This window comes from Calypte anna, chromosome 14 (assembly GCF_003957555.1).
Source record: "Calypte anna isolate BGI_N300 chromosome 14, bCalAnn1_v1.p, whole genome shotgun sequence".
In the NCBI taxonomy this organism is placed as follows: domain Eukaryota; kingdom Metazoa; phylum Chordata; class Aves; order Apodiformes; family Trochilidae; genus Calypte; species Calypte anna.
In genome coordinates, this window is record NC_044260.1 from 2,542,135 (window position 1) to 2,563,496 (window position 21,362).

General features: G+C 51.6%; 3 protein-coding genes and 1 long non-coding RNA gene across 16 annotated transcripts in view; 2 read left to right on the top strand and 2 right to left on the bottom strand.

The window, feature by feature from the left end:
• The first annotated feature begins 760 nt into the window (after window positions 1-760).
• Window positions 761-15,016, top strand: SLC5A11 (solute carrier family 5 member 11). Of its 4 annotated transcripts, none has more exons than XM_008490331.2 (16): window positions 761-845; window positions 3,543-3,719; window positions 4,610-4,681; window positions 5,362-5,466; window positions 5,679-5,738; window positions 6,176-6,280; window positions 7,426-7,531; window positions 8,280-8,360; window positions 8,775-8,980; window positions 9,786-9,921; window positions 10,470-10,577; window positions 10,972-11,122; window positions 11,316-11,484; window positions 12,015-12,230; window positions 13,440-13,602; window positions 14,680-15,016. In XM_008490331.2, exons 2-16 carry the CDS (start codon window positions 3,588-3,590, stop codon window positions 14,898-14,900), a joined length of 2,031 nt encoding a protein of 676 aa, XP_008488553.1. In that variant the 5' UTR covers window positions 761-845; window positions 3,543-3,587; the 3' UTR covers window positions 14,901-15,016. The 4 variants fall into 4 exon arrangements, with proteins under 4 accessions (XP_008488553.1, XP_030316065.1, XP_030316063.1 ...); XM_030460203.1 differs by lacking the exon at window positions 761-845 and adding an exon at window positions 2,089-2,149; XM_030460204.1 differs by lacking the exon at window positions 761-845 and adding an exon at window positions 2,453-2,556.
• Window positions 11,381-15,968, bottom strand: LOC115599188. Of its 5 annotated transcripts, none has more exons than XR_003988194.1 (4): window positions 15,883-15,968; window positions 14,538-14,731; window positions 14,098-14,206; window positions 11,381-11,462 (listed from the first exon to the last, which is right to left on the bottom strand). It is a non-coding gene; the product is annotated as an uncharacterized LOC115599188 (long non-coding RNA). The 5 variants fall into 5 exon arrangements; XR_003988193.1 differs by having other exon boundaries at window positions 11,433-11,462; window positions 14,082-14,206; XR_003988192.1 differs by lacking the exon at window positions 11,381-11,462 and adding an exon at window positions 13,449-13,575.
• TEX47 (testis expressed 47) lies at window positions 15,752-19,659 on the top strand. 2 transcript variants are annotated; one of them, XM_030460207.1, is made up of 7 exons: window positions 15,752-15,924; window positions 16,224-16,290; window positions 17,039-17,142; window positions 17,511-17,575; window positions 18,241-18,439; window positions 18,835-18,994; window positions 19,447-19,574. In XM_030460207.1, the coding sequence occupies exons 1-7, from the start codon at window positions 15,760-15,762 to the stop codon at window positions 19,482-19,484; spliced, it is 798 nt and encodes a 265-aa protein (XP_030316067.1). In that variant the 5' UTR covers window positions 15,752-15,759; the 3' UTR covers window positions 19,485-19,574. The 2 variants fall into 2 exon arrangements, with proteins under 2 accessions (XP_030316067.1, XP_030316068.1); XM_030460208.1 differs by lacking the exon at window positions 18,835-18,994 and having other exon boundaries at window positions 19,447-19,659.
• Window positions 19,630-21,362, bottom strand: part of ARHGAP17 (Rho GTPase activating protein 17) — a 47,284-nt gene continuing 45,551 nt past the window's right edge. For 3 of the 5 annotated variants that reach the window (XM_030460199.1, XM_030460202.1, XM_030460198.1), the window contains one exon: window positions 19,630-20,571. In XM_030460199.1, the coding sequence (XP_030316059.1) occupies window positions 20,441-20,571 (131 nt within the window). In that variant the 3' untranslated portion in view covers window positions 19,630-20,440. The remainder of the gene's footprint in view (window positions 20,572-21,362) is intronic. The other 2 variants (XM_030460201.1, XM_030460200.1) reach the window with 2 other exon arrangements.

The following is a 21,362-nucleotide window of genomic DNA, read 5'->3' on the forward strand; positions in this document are numbered from 1 at the left end:
GTTGCAGCTGAGGGGTAGGTTTCACAAAACCTTTAGTGAAAGCAGCACCAGTGCACCATGAAATGAGCACCGGCACCCAGAGCCACTGCACGGGGCTGCTCTGCTTTGGGGGAGAATTTCACCCAGGAGTTGCAGAAGAGCTGAGGGCTGGCTAGGAAAATTGGGGTTGGTAACTGCCCTGTGTTTGGGGTGCAGCCAGGCTGCTGGCACTGAGACACGGGGCTCCCTGAACCCCACGTTCAGAGCTGGGTGAGCTGCCTCCTGCCACGCTCCCTCTCCAGCATCATTCTCTGCACATTATTTAGCCATAAATGTTTATCAGGTGTTGCAGGGAGATGGTGCTGAAACCAAAGCCTGGTCCCAGAAGGGGGCTCGATTCTGGGATTAATCTACAGGCTCAGGACCCTAGCCCAGGGCTGAGTCCTGCTCTTTGTAGGGCTTCAGCATAAACTTGGAGACCGGATTAGCTGTCAGCTCCCCTGTGTTGTGAGCTTTCAGCTCGAGAGAACATCAGCAGGGATTTTTTTGTTTTGTTTTGTTTTCATTGTTACTTGTCCCTTCTCTAGCTGTGCAGATTGCCTAAGAGAGAATGGCACTCTGGAGTTTGACCCGTGAGCCCCGATAGTGAAAATAATACACTTCTCACCAGAGCCACGTGAGACCGAAAGAGTAACTTCGGGCCATTAGTTTAACTTTGACTGTAAATATTCCTTCTGGTTCCTTGTGACATCGTTAACAGCTCGGCTGGCAAATCCCCATTCTCTGGCAATATTTAAGCTGCCTGTCAGTTGGCAGAGCTCGGTGGTGCCCGGCGCAGGGAGCAGAATGAGACCCGGCTGAGCGCAGTAAGTTCCCTTTCAGCTCCGGTGGGTGCCCGGGTCAGGGGCTGTGTCCCGGCCCGGCTGAGCGCCGGTACCTGGAGGAGGTGAATGGACCTGGGAATGCTTAAAAAAAAAAAAATTTGAGGAGGGATTTTAGACAGATCTGGTCCCGATGGGCTCCTGGGGACCCACGTGGGCTGCGTCTCTCCCGGGACCGCTGATCAAGAGCCGGCTTCAGCCGCTTCATTTCAATGCCACGGATGTTCCTTCCTCACAATCTCTGGCGAGGGAAGCGCTGCCGGCTGTGCCAGGAGCCGAGGGAGCCCGGGCTGTGAGCTGAATTCACAAAATGGGCAAAATTTCCACTGGGCCGTGGCGGAGTCGGGATCTGAAATCAGAGCAACCGACTCCACCGCATTTTTCCCAACGCCCGACCTCACCCTCGGCTCCGGGAGCAGCAAGAGGAACTTTCACCCAGCACCTGCATCCAGCGCTGGGAATTTCCCCTGGAGTGTATCCCGAGGTTCCTGTCTTTCCCAAGGGACGTGACAAATGCCTCTGCCCCAGGTGTGCAGGCACAGAGTGGGGAAAGGCACCGGGGCTCTGCCTGGAGGGACCCCGAGTGGGATGGAGCCCACACAGCTCCTGGCCCCGGGGGTTCTGCTGGTGCCCATCACCTGCTGCATGTCCTGAGGTGGGAAGTGCCTTGGGATGAAAGGAAACAGCAATATCAGAGCTGCAAAAGCGAAAGCAGGAGGTGGTAGAGCAGAGTTAGCAACTTCCCGGGAGCTGGCACACCAAACCTCATTTTTCTTTTCCTAGTTAGAGGTTAAGCAAGCCAGTAAAATCTTGGCAAGAGCCAAGACATGTTGCCTCTTAAAGAGGTAAGGTAGCCCTGGTCTGATCGCCAGTGCCCTGCATCCTTGCAAGGCAGAAGCTCCCAAGGAATTCGGTGGGGTCTGGGGCTTTCTAAGGCACAGAAAAGGCTCTGCTGAGGTACTTCAAGTCCCCGGTCCCAGCCTGGTGCTGCCAGTCAGCCAGGACGTGGCTCTGTCCCCTCTTCAGCTCTTGCGCTGGTGCCTCGGGATACAAACCCCAGCTGTGGAAAGAGGTTCCTGGATGGGACTTGCCAGAGGGAAAATCCTTATTGATTGCCCAACCTTTTCGTAACTGCAGGAGGGGGTGGCAGTGGCCCAGGGCAGGGCTCGTCCCTCCCGAGTGCTGCCTGGCAGGAGGGATCGCTGCATCCCTATCCCCATCACTCCATCCCTGCTCTGCCCCCCACACCCCCGGGCAGCCGGTGCCGCCGGGTGCTCTTTGGGCTCCAGGTGAGTTCGGGACGGGTTCCCGGTGCAGCTCCAAGTGGGGGTGAAGCTGCTGGAGGTTGTGAAACGCGGGGACGAGGGGCAGGGCTGCTGGTTGGGTCTGTGCTGCGTGCCGAGGGCTCAGGTGAAGGAATAACTTGTTGGACCGCTTGCTGTCGGACCGGCCACGCCGAGAGCCCAGGGCTGCTCCAGAACACCCCTCGCCCCACCTTCTTCGGCTTTTTGGCAGCTGGGAGCATATAAGTGTTGTCTGACAAGTGTGAGAGAGGCCACAGGACCTGGCCAGGAGGAGAAGAACCAGCGGCCCCCCCGGCCCAGTCGTCTCGGTGACACCGGGGCTGGACCCGGAGCTGATCCAACTGCGAGGCTCCGGGGAGCGCCGGCTCTGGCCCCATCCTCGGCTCAGCGGGGTAAGAGAAATCACGCGTGGCTGCAGCCTGGATAGGAGGGGGATCCAGGGGGATCCCCGAGGATCCCCCCGAGCCAGGGGATCCCTTTGACCCCCCGGGGCTGCCCCTCACCTCCGGTCCCGTCAGCGGGGCCGAGCCTGGGCCCGGGAGGAGGAACCCCGGAGGAACCCCAGAGGAACTGCGTTCATTCAGCCCCCGGCAGCCTCCCTGCATGGCTCCATCCTGCCCCAGGGCCCTGCCTGGCACCACGAGGGGCTCAGGGAGCTGACACAGCTCCTGATCAGGCGTTTCTGGACAAGAAAACGGGTTTTAATTCCTGCTTAAAATCATGAAGAACTTGAGCATCTCACCTGCAGGAAACGCTGCTGTGAACTGGGGTGCAGGAGGGAGCTCCAGCTCCATCTCTTCCAGCTTTTGGTGCCATCCCCCTGCTCATCCCCCTGCCCCATTCCACTCCAGCATGGCAGAGTGTCCGTCCATCCATCCATCCATCCATCCATCCATCCATCCATCCATCCATCCCTCTGTCAGTGACCTCTGCTCTACCTCCTCCCCTTCCTGATGTGGAAAGGCAGCCGTGCCCAGAGGGGACCTTAGCACCCTCTGCACCTCGCCGTGGCCAAGGAGGACAATGCCACCAACACTGCTCATGTGTTGTCCCATCCCAGCAGCTTGTCACTGGTACCTTTCTGGCAGCAGCTTCTCAGCAGGGCCAGTCCCGCAGTGCTGCCACTTCTCCCACCAGTCAGACAATTATCCACTGCAGAAGGAATCTGACCAAGCCCCAGCTGGCCATCCTGCTGGCACCACCTTCCCATCACAGAACTGGAGTCACGGATGAAGGCAAATGCCAGAGACAACAGCCACAGCTCCAGCACAAGCAGCACCACAGCCAGAGCTGATAACCCCTGAGTTGTTCCAGAAACAGGTGACATCTTCACAGTGCTACCACCCTCTCTCTAACCATCTAACCCATTTTTTAACAGATTTATGTATCAAGGTAAAGAAGCTCTCTGCCTGCATGCCAAGCCATGGAGCCCACCAGCAGCACTCCCTCCTCCACCACCCCCTCCTGGGATGTGTTTCCCCAGAAGATGCTGGAACCCACAGACATTGCTGTGCTGGTGCTCTACTTCGTGTTTGTCCTTGCAGTTGGGCTGTGGGTAAGCACATACCATCAAAAGCTTTCATATGTGCCTGGTTATACTGAAAATTAAGGATGTTTGGGCCTCAAATTATTTTCCTTTGGTTAGAATCTGGCCATGCTCCATGGGATTTAACTGAACAAGCAGAAAGTGGAGTTTACAGGTGCTTTTCCTTACTTCAGCCGGGGGAAGTGTCCTCCCTGCTCCAGAAGAGAGCTGTTCAGCTCGAGTGTTTGCCAAGGGTTTGAGAACCCTTGGAAAGAAGAGGTCAACTCAGTACAAAGTATTGCTAATAATAATATTGTGTTCATCCAGGAAGGAACTGCTGTCCTATAAATCACCTGTGCTTGTCTGCAGTGGTCTCACCACCAGGTTCTGTAAATTAAAAACACGGTTAATATATAATTAAGGCAGAAGGACAGCCTGCTGGCATGGCTTTTGTAGCAGCAGGAGCACAGGCTGGCTGTTGCTAGGGCTGGGATGAACAGTTTCTCCCTTCAGGTGTGGTGCATAACTGATGGTGAAACTGTCTGAAAGCTCTGCAGGTCGAGAGCCAAGGGGCTGAGCAGTTCTCCTGCCTCTGCCTGGCAACTAGAGAGGGCCACAGTTCTTGCCCAAAGTTCCTTGTCTTCCTCACGATCCGGAGTGGTTTGGTTTCTCACAGAAAACATTTAATCAGGATGCTGAGGTGATAGGGAGAACATCCCATGGCTCTCAGCCTCAGCCAGGGCCCTCCCTTGGCTGCTGCTCTCTCATCCCCCAGGATTTCCCAGCAGCATTGGCAGGTCCTTCCAGAACCCTCTCCCTTTCATCTGATGACAGTACAGAGTTTCCCAGGAGGGAAAGTGTTTGGGGATGCTGAGGGGGGGGGACTGCTGAACCCCCCGTTTGCTTTTCTGCTCCCCCAGTCCATGTGGAAGACACAGCGCAGCACGGTGAAAGGCTATTTCCTAGCTGGAGGACAGATGGTTTGGTGGCCTGTGAGTATCTTTATCAGTGCCCTGCTTGTGCCCCTGGGCTACAGCAGGACTGGAAAGCACTTTTTCCATCAAAAAAGAAACAAAAAAACCCACTTTACTTCCATGTTTTGCAAAGACCCACTTACAGTAGTGGAGGATTTCTGTATCTGAGACTGGGGAAGTGGAGGTGCTGCAGGGCCAGTCCACAGCTGGCACAGCCTCTCTGGGGCTGCAGCTTGGATCTGGAGGTCCCCAGAACTGACAGGATGGTCCCTGTGGGGGGTGCAGCTTTATCTTGAGCCAGTCTGCGGGGTGGGTGTTGCATTTGGGTTGGGCTGGTGAGTCAATGGGTACTGATAAAGGAACCTGACAGCCTGGCATGTCTACTTGTTACCTTCTGCCCTGCTCCCCCACGAGACATGACTCTCTTTTGGAAGCAGGATGGTCCTAAACGTGTCCGTAAATGAGTGACAGGCAGCAAATGATAAAAGGAGGTGGAGAGAGGAGTCAGAGCCACTGAATGTATGGCCAAAAGCAGGTGGCAGAGGGTATCAAGGATTTCATGTCCCCTATAGTAACGATGGGGGAACAGCATCACCTCCATGGGGGGGTCCCCTGTGGGGTGTAAGCAATGAACTGCTCTGTTCACCCTTTTGTCCATCACTGGGCTGAGAACAATGCCTTGTCCTGTTTTTCTCCAGGTGGGTGCATCCCTGTTTGCCAGCAATGTTGGAAGTGGTCACTTCATCGGCCTGGCTGGGTCAGGGGCTGCCTCAGGAATTGCTGCAACAGCCTACGAGTGGAATGTGAGTGGGGCACAGGGACTCTGGGGCCAGCTCTGTGCTCCCCAGGGCAAACCCAATCCCAACCCCAATCTCAGCCAGACACCACACAAGCATCTAGCAGCTCCAAAGGCTCAGCCTTTGGCTGCATGAGCTCAAAGGACAGCCCGTCCCCATGTCCCCATTGACTCCCCTGACCACAGCTTCCCTGACCTTCCTTTTCCTTTCCTCTGCAGGGGATGTTTTGTGTTCTGGTGCTGGCCTGGCTGTTCCTGCCCATTTACATAGCAGCAGGAGTAAGTAGAGGGGGGGTTGTGGCCACCAGTGATTTGCTGGTACTAAAAGCACCTGGTTGGTGCAGGGGCTTTAACCACCTCCTGCTGAGCCTGAGCCACGGTGCTCTCTGCTGCTCTGGTGGTCTGGGCTGAAGGGGACAAGATGAGAGCTGCTGCCTGGGGACAGCTCTGAGGGCTGGGCTAGAGGGGGTCAGCCTGCTCTGCACCCCCACAATGGGGCAGAATTGTTCCATCCCTGCAGGAGAGGGACAGAGGCCCTCACAGGGAGCCTTACAGCAAGAACTCCAGCAAGGGCACCACTTGCTGAGCTGCTGGGGAGGCAGCTGAGAACCAAAGCCCAGCCCAGAGCAGCTGGCAGGGCTCTTCTGGGCTTCTCCCCATGCAGAGCCTCCCTGGGGGCTCCTGCACCCCCTGCCCTGATGGTGCCTCTGGTGTAGGTGACCACCATGCCCGAGTACCTGCAGAGACGCTTTGGGGGCAGAAGGATCCAGATGTTCCTGGCCATCCTCTACCTGTTCATCTACATCTTCACCAAAATATCCGTGAGTGGGAAAACAAAGAGAGTGAGCTGGGGTGGCTTTGGAAGGAGGGGCTGGCCAGGGAGGTGGAGAAATGCAATTACTGACCCTGTCCACACTGGCATAAGGGTGACCTCCAGCTGAGGAGGTCAGGTTGAAGATTTTTCCTCTTAAGGAACCTCAGGTTTTTCCTCTTAAGGATCTGAATCTTTGTTACAGCAGGAGGGGGAGCCAGGTGTGAACAGCCTGAGCAGTGGCTGAGCCTTGGGCATGGTGTTTGGGGGTTTAGGGGCTGTACATCGGGCAGGTTACTCAGTTTCTTCCCTCTCCTGTTTCCTGCCCACACACACTCCAGATGCTCCTGTGTGCAGGATGAATAAAGTCTGTGTAGAGATGCAAAGAGCTGAGAGCTTTGCTGCCTCTGTTGGATGCAGTGCATGGGATGCATAACCCCCCCTTGCCCAGCACCCCCCTGGCTGCTCCTCCACCCCCCAGCAGCACCTGAACCACTGGAGTCAATCAGATCCCCAGGGCTCAGGGGGCACCCAGGAGCCAAGCTCAAAGTTCTCCTCTACAAACGGTGACCCATTTGGTGCAAATCTCTTACTGTGAGTCCTGATGAGAGAGACTGGATTGTTCAGCTGCCTCTGTACCTGTCTGTCATGCTGTGCTCTGTGGTTTGCCTACCCTGAAGCTCTCAGTGCTTTCAGGTATCTGCAGAGCTGGGTGGCCAGGGCTGGGCCCCAGCCCTGAGGACATTCCTGATGATCTCCCTGTCACCTTGTCCCCAGGGAGGAATTTGTGTGATGGCAGAGGGGTGCTGGGGCTGCTGGCAGGCTGAGGCACCCCTGCCCAGCACAGCCCTCCCACCCATCTCACCAGTGCTCCAAAAATGCCCTTTTTGAGAGAGCACTGTGTGTGTTCCCCTCCTTTGGGGCAGCCCATTTGTCACCCTCCCTTATCCCAGGAGCAAACACTGAACCAAGCCTCATCCTAATGCCCAGGAGGCTGGAGCAGGGGATCTGCCCCAGGGAGGAGACTGTCACAAAGCAGACTGGTGACACTGAAGGAGAGGTCTTGGCCAGCTGAACCATCGTGTTCCCTGGCACCAGCAGCTCCGAGGGGCTCAGTAGTGTCACTGAATCTGTGCTGGTTATCTTTCCCTCCAGGTTGACATGTATGCTGGGGCTCTCTTCATCCAGCAAGCCTTGCACTGGGACCTCTACCTGGCAGTTGTGGGGCTGCTGAGCATCACTGCTGTCTACACCGTGGCGGGTACGTGGGGAGGGAGAGACCACACAGTGCCCAGGGATCCTCCTGCTGGGAGTCCTGCAGGCTGGGGTTGTCCTGAGGATGGAGAATGAGGGGAGGGAGGGAAGGAATTGATTAGGGAGAAATCCTTCCTGCCTGATAGGGAAAAATGACCAGGTAAGAGGAAATAAATAGCCCTGATAAGGCCATGCCAGCTCAGCTCTGCTTTAAGGAGAAGCTCCATGCCAGGCATTTGCTCACCACATTTCTCCTCTGGGCTTTTTGGAGGTATGAGAGATTAACATAACAATGAGCCATGTAATGTGGAAAGCCTGGAGGATCTTGGGTGCCCTTTCGGGGCTCCTGAGTGGCCAAATGGAAAAAAGCCATGCACGGGGTAAGCAGTAAATCCCAAACAAATAAAGGTTGCTCCTTTCCCAGTGCTCACCCTGAGAGATGTTGCTCACAAAGATCCTCCCCCTGCTTTGTTCTTCCTTCTCCTTATTCAGCTCTGCCTTAGTTTTGGAGTTTTTCCACGTGTTTCCCGTAGAAGTGCTTATCCTGGACTTTGGATTTTTGGTGGTGACTCATGATGATTTAAAACATGAGAAATTCCAGCCAAAGCACCAGGCAGGGGACATGTCCGAGTTGTCCCCTTGCCCGGTGGGCTCAGGCAGCTCATGCTGCTCACCCCAAACCTCTGCAGAGCAGGAGCTGGGATGACAGAACCAAAACCCCTGTCCCACCCTTTGCTGCTTCTCTGCTCCCTCAGGTGGCCTGGCAGCTGTGATTTACACGGATGCTCTGCAGACCCTCATCATGCTGGTCGGGGCTGTGACTCTCATGGTCTTCAGTGAGTGTTTCCTGGGGGTTTTATTATTGCTAAAACTCTGACAGAAGCTCCACCAGCTGCTCAGGGCAAGTGGGAGCAGCACAACTGGTTACTCAGTTGATGGGAGCTCTAGGAACTGCTTTCCACATATTTTCCTGCTGGAATACATCCCCATACAAATAATCTCAGTTCTTTACATGGCAAAAATGCAGGAGTGCTCCCTGAAAAAAACTCTACAGGAGTTATGCTTTGAAGCAACACCATGGATGAGCCTTCTCTAGCCAGCAGCTTAATGTTGTGCTGTCCCCAGGCCCAGTGATGGAGCCAACAGCTTCTGGTTTTAAGGAATTCTTGTGAGGGATCCTCCACAGCAAAGTCCAGAGGCTGAGAAACCCACGGGGTGATGTGATAACTGCTTCTCATGACCTGTTTTAGGTTTTATTGAAGTTGGTGGCCTTGAAGGTCTGCAGACAAAATACTTTGATGCCATCCCCAGCACCCGCAAGGAGAACAGCAGCTGTGGCTTGCCAAGAGAAGATGCTTTTCACATCTTCAGAGACCCTGTTAACTCTGACCTTCCCTGGCCAGGAGTTTTGGTGGGAATGACCATCCCGTCCCTGTGGTACTGGTGTACAGATCAGGTGGGCTCCTGCTGGGTGCTTTGTTCAGGTTCAGGAACATGGTGTTGGTTGCTTGATCCCAATTACAACCTCAGGGTCTGCCCAGGGCCTGGACTGGTTTCCTATTTCTGGTGGGAATTTAGCACAATCTGATGGTTTCAATCCCAGATGTAATATGCACAGCTAAGTTTTGGGAATCATTTCAATGTAAAAAGGGCTGAGAATGTGTGAATTAATCCTAGTCTGTAAAGATGGTTTTGGTTTTTTTGTTTTTTTTTTTTTTTTTAATTTAAGCTTTTCACTTCTTGTGAACCACCTGTGAACTCATTCCAGCTTCCCAGGTCTGTGATCCCTCCTCCTGAGCACCCCAGAGCCAGCCAGACTGAAGCCCTAAGCAGCCCCCTGATGTTCCTGCACTACTCTTTTATTTCACTCATTTTCCTTGTTTCAGACTCTGTTCTGCTTTGCCAGGAGGGCTGCTGACCTGGCCAGGCTTAACCATTGGGTCAGAAAAGTCCTCAAAAAAAAAAAAAAAGAATAAAGAAGAAGAATAAATATTCCAAGGCTGAGTAGTCAAGAAGCAGATGCTGCAGGGGCAAGGCTCAGATTGGATGGCACAAGCAATGCCTTTCAGATCCATGTTTCTGCAGGGTCCTCAGGACCTGAACCAAGAGTTAGAAAGCTCCAGCCCAGCTCTGTGTTCACCCCACTGACATTTCAGTAGTTTAGAGGAGGACAAAGCAGACACAGGAACCCCAGAAGCATCACCCCCCCCATGCCAGCTCCTCTCTGTTGGCAGCAGATAAAACCATTTCTTAACTTTCAGGTCATCGTTCAGAGGTCTCTTGCTGCTAAAAACCTCTCTCATGCCAAAGGAGGCTCCTTGATGACCTCCTACTTGAAAATTTTGCCCCTCTTTATGATGGTGATGCCAGGCATGATCAGCAGGATTCTCTTCCCAGGTAAGTGCTGAGGGAGAGATCTCCCCCTGCTACCACCCCTGCCTGGACTGTGGTTGAAGCCAGAGGTGTGGAATAGTGACCCTCCCCATTTCACAGGTTATGTCATGACTCCCACACTGTCCTTTAGAAAGAATTACAAAAATAATAAAATTGTTTACATGATGGCTGGGCAAATGCTCTTCTTGCATTGCTGCCCTCCCCTCTTCTTTTAGAGCCAATGCTGATTAAAGGATTACCAAAATTTTGCTCCCTGAAAGCAACATAGAACACCCAGCATGGGGACTATGCAGCTGAAAGGCTGCAATGCCCCAAAAGCCCAGACTGGAGAAATTTCCCACCCCAAGCTGGAGAACATCTCCCCCCTGCTGCAGCAGACCCCAGCACCCCCATCCCTGCTCCGTGTGCAGGAAGAGAAAAAAAGGAGAAGTAGGGAAGGGAGCATTTCACTTAGAAAATGGTTTAAAACCTTCAGAGGAGAAACTTGTTCACATCTATTTGTTTGCTGTGGCTGGGGAATGCTGTCTCTCACTGCCCTTTGTTTATTTTAGATCTGGTGGCTTGTGCAGATGCAGAAATTTGCCAAAAGATCTGTGGCAACCCCTCTGGCTGCTCTGATATTGCTTATCCAAAGCTGGTCATAGAACTTCTGCCTGTAGGTAAGGAGCCTGGTACTGGTGGGTATGGTGTGGATCAGCTAAAGAACATCCCTGAGAGAAGTGCAGAGAGGAAAAGACCTTCACCTATAATTTCAGGAGGGTTTACTGGGTTTCAGTCTGGGCATGGTGGGGCAGTGGCAAGGGACAGCATGGAGCAAGACAGATGGGGGATGGCCCAGTATCCAGGCAGATAATTTAGTCAGATATGTGTAGGACATAAAGCACAGATATTTAACAAGGAGAATCAGTTTTTACCACCACGTTACCACTGGACGTTTCAAAACTGGAGCTAAAAAGACTTTAAAGAGTCTGTTCTGGCTCAAAGAAGAATTTGAGGACATCCTGCAGCAGGGGTGCTGGGGGTTCCTCAGGCTGTCTGTACTTCTGTTTCCAGGGCTCAGGGGCCTGATGATGGCAGTGATGATAGCAGCTCTCATGTCCTCCCTGACTTCCATCTTCAATAGTGCCAGCACCATTTTCACCATGGACCTCTGGAAACATTTCCGTCCCCGTTGCTCCGAGTGGGAGCTCATGATCGTGGGCAGGTATGGAGAGCCAGGACACGTGCAGAGGATCAGAGCTGGAGCATTCCAGACAGCTCAGCACACCCTGGTGCCCCTGTGCTGATGTGGTCTGCACCTTGCCCAGGTCTGCTGGGGGGCTGGAGCCTTCTGCTCGTGAGGGACCTCAGGCTGGGTCTTGCAGGCTGAGCTGTGTCAGCATCCTTCCCTTCCACAGGGTCTTTGTGCTGCTCCTGACTGTCATCTCCATCCTCTGGATCCCACTGGTCCAGGCTGGCCAGGGAGGGCAGCTCTTCATTTACATCCAGTCCATTAGCTCCTACCTGCAGCCCCCCGTGGCAGTGGTGTTTATCCTGGGCTGTTTCTGGAGGAGAGCAAATGAAAAGGTAACAGCTCTGCTGTGCACAAACCCTGCACCCAGCAGCACGGAGGTGACCTCAGTGGGCTGGCAGGGTGTCCCTAAAACACCTTGAAGCCTGTAAGGGGTTTGCTGATGACAGGGACTGTGTTGTCTGCACTGGGGGGGGGGCAGCAGAAGGCACAGACCCAGGGACACCAACCAAATGGCATCAGGGGTCCTAAACCTCCAGTTCCTCCACAAAAGGTGAAGGATGGGAGTCTTCCCAAACTGGGCTTTGGTTAGGCAGAAAACCCCAAGGGTTAAGGCCACCATCAGGATGCAAATATCACTTTTTAAAGCATTCTGTGTAAGATGTTACACCTATCTGATGCCACACCGTCCCTCCACACTGAGATTAAATCACCCACTTGGGCCTGCAGAGATCAGACTGAGGCAGCAGGAACAGAAAAGGGAGGGGAGAGAAGGCCACCAGAAAAAAAAAAAAAGAGTGAGGAGAAAACCTCCTGGGTGGGTGCAAGGCCCTCTCCCCAGTAAAGAAGACCCTTCCTCTCCTAGGGAGCATTCTGGGGCCTGGTGGTGGGGCTGCTGCTGGGGGTCATTCGCCTGGTGCTGGATTTCATCTACCCCGAGCCCCAGTGTGGTCAGAGTGACCTCAGGCCCAGCCTGGTGAGGTACATGCACTACCTCTACTTCTCCATGGTCCTGGCCACCATCTCCACGCTGACCACGCTGGGGGTCAGCATGCTGACAGAGCCCCCCTCGGAGGAAATGGTGAGTTACCCCTTCAGAGGGCTTTGGGTTGTTGATTTTTATTTTTTTATTTCGTTATTGGTTTCCAGGATGCCCCACACTGCTTCCCTGGGAATAATGTGAGGAGAAATAATCTGGCAATAGAAGTTTGCCTTCGTTCTTTGCTCAGGATAACTTGTCACAGCACCCCCCTGCCTCTGCTCCAGCACCCTGCTGCCATTTCAGATTTTGGTCCCATAAATCCAGAGTCCCACTGTGGAAACTGGTCAACAGGAGATGTTGCAAAGAGCTGTACTTAAGTTCAAATGTGTGTTTAATCTGTGACAATTAGCTTTCTCCCTCTATTTTCCAAGAAATTCCAGCTTCTGGGTCATCTTTATCAAGTCTCTTACTAATTTAGTGAGGAACCATTTTTACTTGCAGAAAAGAGGAATCAAGGGCAGAGAGCACCCTTCCTCTGGAACAGGTTTGTGCCAGTTTAACTGTTTTCCATAGATGTACTGAGACTTCAGCAAAACATTAATAGCAGAAAGAAGGCCAGAGGAGACCTTCAGAAATCATACAGCCAACACATCCTCTTGCTTCAAAACCCAACTCACCTGATGTATTTCTGAAAGACCTGGTGAACTCATTCTTAGGAATCCCAGAGTGGGAGGGTGCCCAGGGAGATGTGTGATCAACTCAAGAGCTCACTGCCTTCCCAGTAGCAGTTTTCCTCATCTCCACCCTGGATCTTTCCAGCTTCATGTTGCGCTCATCCCTACCTGTCCACCCTATAAGAACATTCCTCTTTAATGAGGCTTTGACATATTTGAAGAAAATTATCATATCTCCCACCTGTCTTCTTCTCTCAACAACCCCAGTTCTTCGAATCATTCTTCCCTGGCCACAATTTCCATCCTTTTGCTCCCTTCACTGACCTGCTCCCAGTCTGCACCCAGTGATGTTCCCATGCAGAATGTCTCCTCCTCAGAACCAGAGAGAAGAACAAACTCCATCCTTCAGGGAGTGTCTGTTGTGCTCCAGACAGACCCAAACCCAAGGTGCCAGTGGCAGCATCACTTCTCTAGTGACCAGCTGAGCACTTTGCTGTTCACCTGCTCCAGCAGAGCAGGAGAACAGGTTTCAGCCCTTCTAAGTATTCTCTCTGCAGGCTGCTCTGCTGCTAAGGGAGTCCTTTAGACAACCGTGGAAGCAGTTTTTCTTTAACACCACTCTTCATGCCATCAGATAAGTCGGCTTACCTGGTTCACACGTGGGGATCCACCAGTCAAGAAAGACCTAGCAGTCAGCCCTTGCCCTGATGCTGCAAAAGGAGTGTGTGAAGCTGAGCGCCCAGCTCTCCAGATTGATATAAGCATTGCTTCTGAAAATAGTTCAGATGATAATAAATGTAAGTGTCCTGTTCAGTCATACCTACACTTAACAACCCTGGGCAGGCTGTAAAGCCTTTGAAGACAAGAAACCTTAAAACCCACTTCCTCTGGATTTCTGTAACTTCAGGCCCTGCTAGAAGGTTTTTACCTACCCTAGAAGGTGTTACCCTAAGCAGAAGTTTAGGTTCTTTTACATCTCTTGGTGACATTACAGATGCTTGGAATTAAGCTGGATGGGCTGCAGAGAGCCGTGCCTGTTATCCCCACTAGAGACTGGTGCTGTGGGCACCCCTTGCGAGGAGAACTGGTTGTAAAAGGGGAGGGTGGAGGAAAACCACAATTATTTTCATGAAATTCCATTTCTGTTTTTCAGTGATGTTTTCTGACCGACTCTAGCAGCAGGGAGAACCCAGAGCCCTGGGCGGAGTTCTTGACAGATCAGTGAAGGAGGATTTACATTTTTTAAAACTTGTACTTGTGGGTATTAGGTACAAACCTGTGTAGTAACTCACTCTGCACTTTCCAGCGATGATTATCATCCCTTGGTTTTGCCAGGTTTGGGACACTGTTTATGTAATTCCGCAGCTTTTGCTGTGTTCTCCTTTGGCCTATAAAAAAAAGCTGTTGAAAAGATCAGAAAGTTAATGAGTGGGGTGCAGATCTCCCAGCCTCTGGGATGTCTCCCGTTTGCTTTCCCAGCGTTTGGTCCTCTGTGCTCTGACCCACACCAGAGCTGGGAGAATCCCATTTACTGATGTGTGGTGTGGAATAACTCTGACTGGACTAGAGCAGGCAAGGGGAAGCTGATGGGCACCCAGCAGCTACAGCTGAGCTTTTAGGTTTAGTTTGCTTAAAATTCCCTTAAAATGCTGGGAACAGCAGAACTTGAGCTCAGAGGGAAGAAGGAAATGAGTACTACAGCCCCCAGAGATGCTACCTGAGGGCTTCCTACCTCTCAGCGTAGCAAGCGTATCCGTTTTAAAGAATTCTGGTACATTTCTGCATCCAAAGCCTTTGCACAGGAGCACACTGAAGTATTCCTGGGACTCGCTGTGTTGGTGAGATGGCCAACTCACTGCTGACTGTCTCTTTAGGTCCGACTAAGGCCAAAGGGAGCTCGAAGGTGGTGACCACTTTGCTGTGGCTCTGCGGGATGGAGCGCAAAGAGGAGAACGCTGAGAATACGGCAGAGACAAAACCTGAGCCCCTGCCCATGGTTTCCCTGGAGGAGAAACCACTGGTGAAACACATCCTGAACGTCAACCTGCTGCTCTGTGTATGTGCTGGGATCTTCCTCTGGGCCTACTTTGCATAGCAGTCAGCTATTGGATTCCAGATGATGACAACTAATTTTAATCGGTGTACATAATAATAATAATTAGCAGAGGATTAATGTAATTCTTAACGCTTTCTAAATTTTATTTTCCTTATTTAAGCAGACAGACCCTTCTCCCTAGTTCTTGCCTTATTTCTAATGGGGGCCTGGCTCTGAAAGAGATCTCAGCACTGGCATTATTGGACCTGAACTGACAGCAAGATGGGTGTAAGGAGTTAAGAAAAGCAGCTACGCAGAAGAGGGATTTTTTTTGTTTTGTTAGTTTAAATATTTAATCATGCTCTTCGGGGTTAGAGCACTGCCTGGAATTCAGGAAGTCTGGATTCCGTTTCTATTTATTTTGCTATACCCAGCTACAAGCACTCGGCTCCTCTTTGGTTCAGCTCCTCTGCCCCGGAGGGCTGGGTGGGTGCCGGGAGGGGGCTCGGTGGGAGCCTCCAGCCCTGCCCCGGGCTCTGCGGCGTTTCTGGGGCTTTGTCCCGAGTGGGTGCAGCTGCCGGGGCTGCCAATGAGCGGACACCCTTCAACGCCAGCACCACGCGTGGAATCTGCTCAAAAAATGCCATCAGGGCCAGCTGAAGGAACACAACCAACCCACTCCAACCCCACTGGCACCGCCGGGTTCTCCTCCCCACTCCGGGCCGGGCGAGACCAACGCCCCCCGCCCGCCCAACGCTCAGCGCGGGGCCGCGGGGCCCTCCCGCCCTTTCCCGGGGGCTCTGGGGGCTGCGGGTGTTTAAAGAGCGAGAGCTGCTCCCTCCCTGCCTGGAGTCTGGGGGGCTGCCAGAGGCTTTTGGCGGCTTCCACCGGCCCTGGGGGCTGCAGGACCCCGCCGGACATGGCGGGGGAGGCGGTGGGACGGGGAGGGTCGGTCCCGCCGGAGCCCGAGCGGCAGAACCCGCAGTCCGAAAAGCAGAACCCGCAGTCCGAGAAGCAGAACCCCCAGTCCGAGCGGCAGAACCTGCTGTCCAAGAGGCGGGAGCGGCGGCAGCACCGGTCGGAGGTGGGGAAGCGGCGGGGCCGGGGCCGGGCTGCCCCGTCGGGGCTCGGGGTGGCATCGGGCCGGCTTCTCCCTCCCTCCACCCCTCCCTCCACCCCTCCCTCCATCCCTCCCTCCATTCCTCCCTCCATTCCTCCCTCCTTCCATCCCTCCCTCCATCCCTCCTTCCCTCCCTCCTTCCATCCCTCCCTCTATGCCTTCCTCCCTCTATCCCTCCCTCCTTCCATCCCTCCTTCCACCCCTCCCTCCTTCCCTCCTTCCCTCCCTCCATCCCTCCCTCCCCTCTCCCCTCTCCCCCTTAGGGCCGGTTCCCGCTCCACAGGCTGCTGGTGCTGGCCCGGCCGGGCGAGGGGGCAGCGGCGGTGGCAGGTGGGTGCTGTGAGTTTCTCGGGACACAATAAACCTGGCCTGGGGACAGCAAAGGACAGCAACAAAAAGGTGGTGGCACCGCCAGGGCGCTGAGGGCAGCGCGGGGGGGTGAGGAGCTGGGACCCAGGCGTGCACTGCAGTAGCCCCATAAGAAAATACTATTTTAAAGCTCCATAAAGAGGTTTCTCACCTGCAAATCCTTCCCAAAGGAAATAAAACGCAGTTATTGGAAACCCTGAGTGGGAGAGAGCCCTTATTTTAAAATCTGGTAGTGGTTTTGCAAGCAGCTGTCTCAGGCAGCTAACACATCCCTGCTGCTTTGTCTGAGAGGATTCATTAAGACCCAGCAGATTCCTAAAGATTCCATAAAACCCATAATTGGGTTTTAAACACCTGGATCAGCTTGTGCCACCTCTAGCAGAGACCAGGGCTCATCCCCACAGACTGCACAGTGCTCTATGTCTGTGTATATCTACATCAACAAATACTAGCTACATCTTTCAATAAATTCCAAACGCTTCAGATACTGAAATATTGCAGAGTGGGGTGCAGCGTTAGGAGCTGACCCGAGCTGCTTTGGTTCATGTCAAGAGGAGACAGCGAGGCTGTCACCTTCCTTCTGATAAGGGAAGCTGGAGCTGTGACCCTGGGGTCTGCAGAGAACACAGAGCGGCCCCCCCAGTGCTGACCTGCAGCACCCCCACCTATGAACCACCTGACAAACTGCCAGTTTTTCTTTTGAAACAAGGTTATCACAGAGAGTTGTTTGAAAAGGCATTAGAAGACCACTGGAGAGAACAAGTTTCAGGACTGCTGCTTGTCTGCTCCAGCTACATTTGTCATGTAGTAGAGGTAAGTTACAAAAATTCCTGCTGGCATCAAGGAACCTTGATTCATCTTTGTACAAATTGGGCTTCTAAGATCCAGGTAACTACAGATGTTACCCATACCTCAGCTTGAAGGCCTGAATGATGCTGGGAGGGTTCCATAGCTGACCTCTAGGATTTGCTGCACCCAATCCTTCAGAGAATTGCCCCAGAATGTTGTTCTGACAGAATTAGGGGACAGATCCTGCCACGTGAAACAGAAACCACCTGGGTTGTCCTCAGCACCTGGGACTTAAAGGGAAAGCCCATGCAGAGCTGCTGATTAATTAGTTTTTTATTCACAAGTAGTTTGTAATATGCAATTCTGTGACAACTCTGCCCTTCCCTCCGCAGTCCTGCAGTAGCACAATCCATCTCCTCATCCAAGATTTAGCTTCTTTCCAAAATCAAGGTCACAGGTAAGCGTTTCCTATCACCTAGATGGAACAAAACTGCAGCCAAAGTGGTAAAATGTCTCCCTAATGTTTAAATGAACATTAGCTACAATCATGCCAACCTTTTATCCTCCCACCCAACACCCACTGACCAGAGAGGAGCTGGTAATTTCCAGCTAAAATCCCATCTTCTCTGGGTGCCATCAGCTCTTGCCCAGCCCTCTGCATCAGAGGCCATCTTCAAAACGCCAAGACTTTAACTTATCACAGCCTTCATAAGCTTCAGAAAATGTAAAAATCCCTTCTTTAGGAATCTGCTGTATTATTTCTGAACCATGCTTTGTAAACATTTGCAGACAGATGTCCTGGAATTCCAAAAATCCTCTTTAGGATGCAGGGATGCCTTCCAGCCTGCTCTTTGTCCTTCCAACACTCCCCAACCAGTCCCACAGACAATTATTGGCTTCACCTCAACCTCAGTGTTTCTCTCAAATTAATTCACCTAAATCCAGGTTCCTGAAAACTGCATCCTTTGCTGAGCTGTGAATGGAATTCCTACCAATGCTCCTGCGTTTATCAAATCCGTCCTGCCAGCAGAGCTCTAGGAATGCAAACATCTCCCTGTGCAGTTTGTGAAACTTGACCTCCTTGCTGTACTTGGGGATGGAATTCACTCTCTTTCCACACAGTGCTTTGCTCCAGGAAATTAAAGTTTTAGTGGTGGCCCACGACATCCCCAGCAGACTCTTCCCAGACTGGTACGTGGCAGCAGGGACATCCCCCCCAAGGTGTCCTCCAGGCTCCACACAGCCCCAGTCTGCCCCAGAACTGGCTGCAGAGTGCCTCGACCTCCTGCTCAAGCTGGCTGCCTCTGTTCAGAGTTCTGAGGTAAACTTCAAATACCTGGGTTGGAAGAAATTCACCAACTTCACCCCCCTGCGTCCACCCCCAAGGGCACCAGCGAGCAGCCCTGCTTGTGACTCCAGCAGAGCTCACACCTGAAAGGACTCCAGAAGCAGTGTTAGAGCACTGCAAAACCTCATTAGTTTATCCCAAGTTTCTTTCTAGATTTTTATAGGGTTATTTTGTGCAGCCATTTGATTGGACTAATCCACTGCACCGAAAGAAAGCAGCCTAAAGCCAGGTGAAAGTCATTCCTGAAGCTGATTCCCTGCCCTCCTGGGATAACAGGATGCAGCTGGGTTGGGGAGAAAAGGACAAATTTCCTCCATTTCAGCTGTGCTCTTGTAGTAACTGCCTTAAATATTCTGTTTATTCTCAAGGATGACAGCCAGGAGACCAATGAGAGTGTTCACACCATTGCACCTGAGCTGCTAATCCCAACAGAGACAATTAACTCTTTGGTTAATGCTGGTGAATGTGTAAGCCCAGAAGATTTTCTGAGAGTTTATTTAAGTCCTTCACAGCCTGTCCTGGATTCAGGTACACTGCCTACAGATAAACATCAGATTTAGTAACATAACTGAAAATTTTGGTTCCTAACACCGAATTTTTGAGTTAGAGGAGTTTGTTAGAGCTCTGGAGCAGTGACAGGAAAGCTCTGTTAGGGCCCTCTAATGGGGTCACATCTTCCCTGTCAGGAGATGCCTGAACGAGAAACAACTGGGCAGCCACTGGAATTTCAAGTTGGGTCATCAATGAGGCAGCAACTAAAATATATATATATATATATATATAGTCTCACCATGTGCAATGCATCTTGGCAAGACTTTCATGAAATGCAGCTTTCACCTGCAGTTAAGACTGTTGGGTCTGGTTTAATAACTGCAATAAGATATATGATGGAATATTAAGGAATTTATAGTGTAAATTAATTGAACTGATTACATGTATGCTACCTGAGCTGACCAGTTGCCTCTCCCTCTCATTCACAGAAACGGTGTGGCCTGTTCCATCTCATTTCTCTCCATGACACAGGCTGTGCCCAGTGTTTCTCCTTTAATATCTCTTTAATATCCATCCACACACCAAGGAACAGATGTGCATTCATTCCCAGCCTGTGTAACCTTCAGTACCCCTTGGAAGCAAGGTTACTCACAGATTTCAATAAAGATGCCTTGAGTTGACAAAAGACAATCTTTAATTTTATAAATGTTCACCCAACTGAGGAATCCAAACAGCTGTTTCAAAGGTTTCAAAATTCAACCGTTTTCAATGAACACACACACAAAAAAAAACCAACCCACTTCCACAGTTTTCATTTTGAAACAGTTGTAAGTTTCACATAAACAAAAGCAAGCTTGGTTAATACAAATAACTATGAAATATGTATTAAGTACTGATCATTAAGTAGCAATGAAATGATTAAAGAGACAGTAAGTTTCCTTCTACAGTATGACAGTCCTTCAAGGCACTAGAATACATCCACAGTTTTGACAAGGTAACTGATAACCAGCAGTCACCACCAGCACTCTGGCATAATTTTTTTTTTTTTTGGTTCATATTTTTAAAAAGAATCTGCAGCAAATCAGTGAGGGAATGTCTCTCGCAAGGCATCTCCTTGTAATGTCTAACAACTAGAAATAAAAGTCTAACCGTGACATTAAAAAGATTATTTCCATAATACATGCACTTTAAATAGCTACGGTTCTGCTTCTTAATTCTTTTGGAATTTCTGCTAATACCAGCTGCATTAGCAGCACTCATGCTTCCTATGCAAGTTTCTGCAGTAATTAATTCCTTCCATCCAAGATTTTGAAAACCACTGTTGAGACACAGGTCATTAAACTTCTTCTGAATGGCCACATCACTTCCTTGGTGACCCAGGAGTCCCAAGGTGCTGCCATTTCGTCAAAAGAAGCTTCTCACTGTCAGGTCTTGGAGTTTTCCCACCAGGAGAGGAACCTTCAGGAAGCTGGGGAGTTCCCATTACAGAGCAGTGCTTTCCGTGTCGTTGTCAATATCCAGCAGGAGGTGGTTGTGCAGTTCTTTGCTGGCTGCCTCTGTAAGAGGCTCTGAAGAAGGGGTTTGAAGTGGTTCTTGAATACTGGAATTGGAGTCTGCACAAAAAAGGAACAGCAGGTTTAGCAGCCAGAGAGTGACAGCTCGGTCGCTCCTGTGTGTCTGGTGCATTTCCTTAGACAGGAAAGGGAAAGGAAAGATCAACAAAGGCTTTTCCAGCAGAGGGCTGGCACGTATGTGCACATGGACACACAAAAACTACACCCTCACTCTTGGTGTGACAGGCAGTGCCCTGGCTCCTGGCTGTGCCCAGCCAGCCCCGTGGCACCCACAGGACCATGGCTGCTCATTAGACCTTGGACAGCAATGAAGAAATAATGACTGGGGCTACTATAAACCCAAAGCTTTTCACTTAGCCTCACCAGTCCCTGATCCACAAAAACCAGTTCAGCACCCTCATCACTCTCCTTTATCCCCACTACACTGTGTAACTGCTGCTCCTCCAAAAGATGAAAATTCAAGTGCTTTTAAAGTACTTTAAACCTAAGATCTTTTTTCAGTCATTTTTTACTACTGTTAACAGAAGCAATACTACATGAATGAATAAGCTGCAATGGTAAGAGTTCCCAAATCCTTTCCCTCACTCCAAACATCCCTCCCTGAGCATGACCCTGGCAGAGAGGAGCCCGGAGCAGCAGGCACAGCTCTGTCCCTCTGAACTTCCCCTTGCAGAACAGCTCCAAAGGTGCAGCCCAACCTTGGAACAAGCTTGGGACCTCTCCCTACAGCTGCATATTGAAGGATGAGCTGGAAAAGGAGGCACCAAAATGTGAGGTGACACAGGAAAGGAGTGACACACATGGGTACAGAGACCTCAAATAGGAATTGA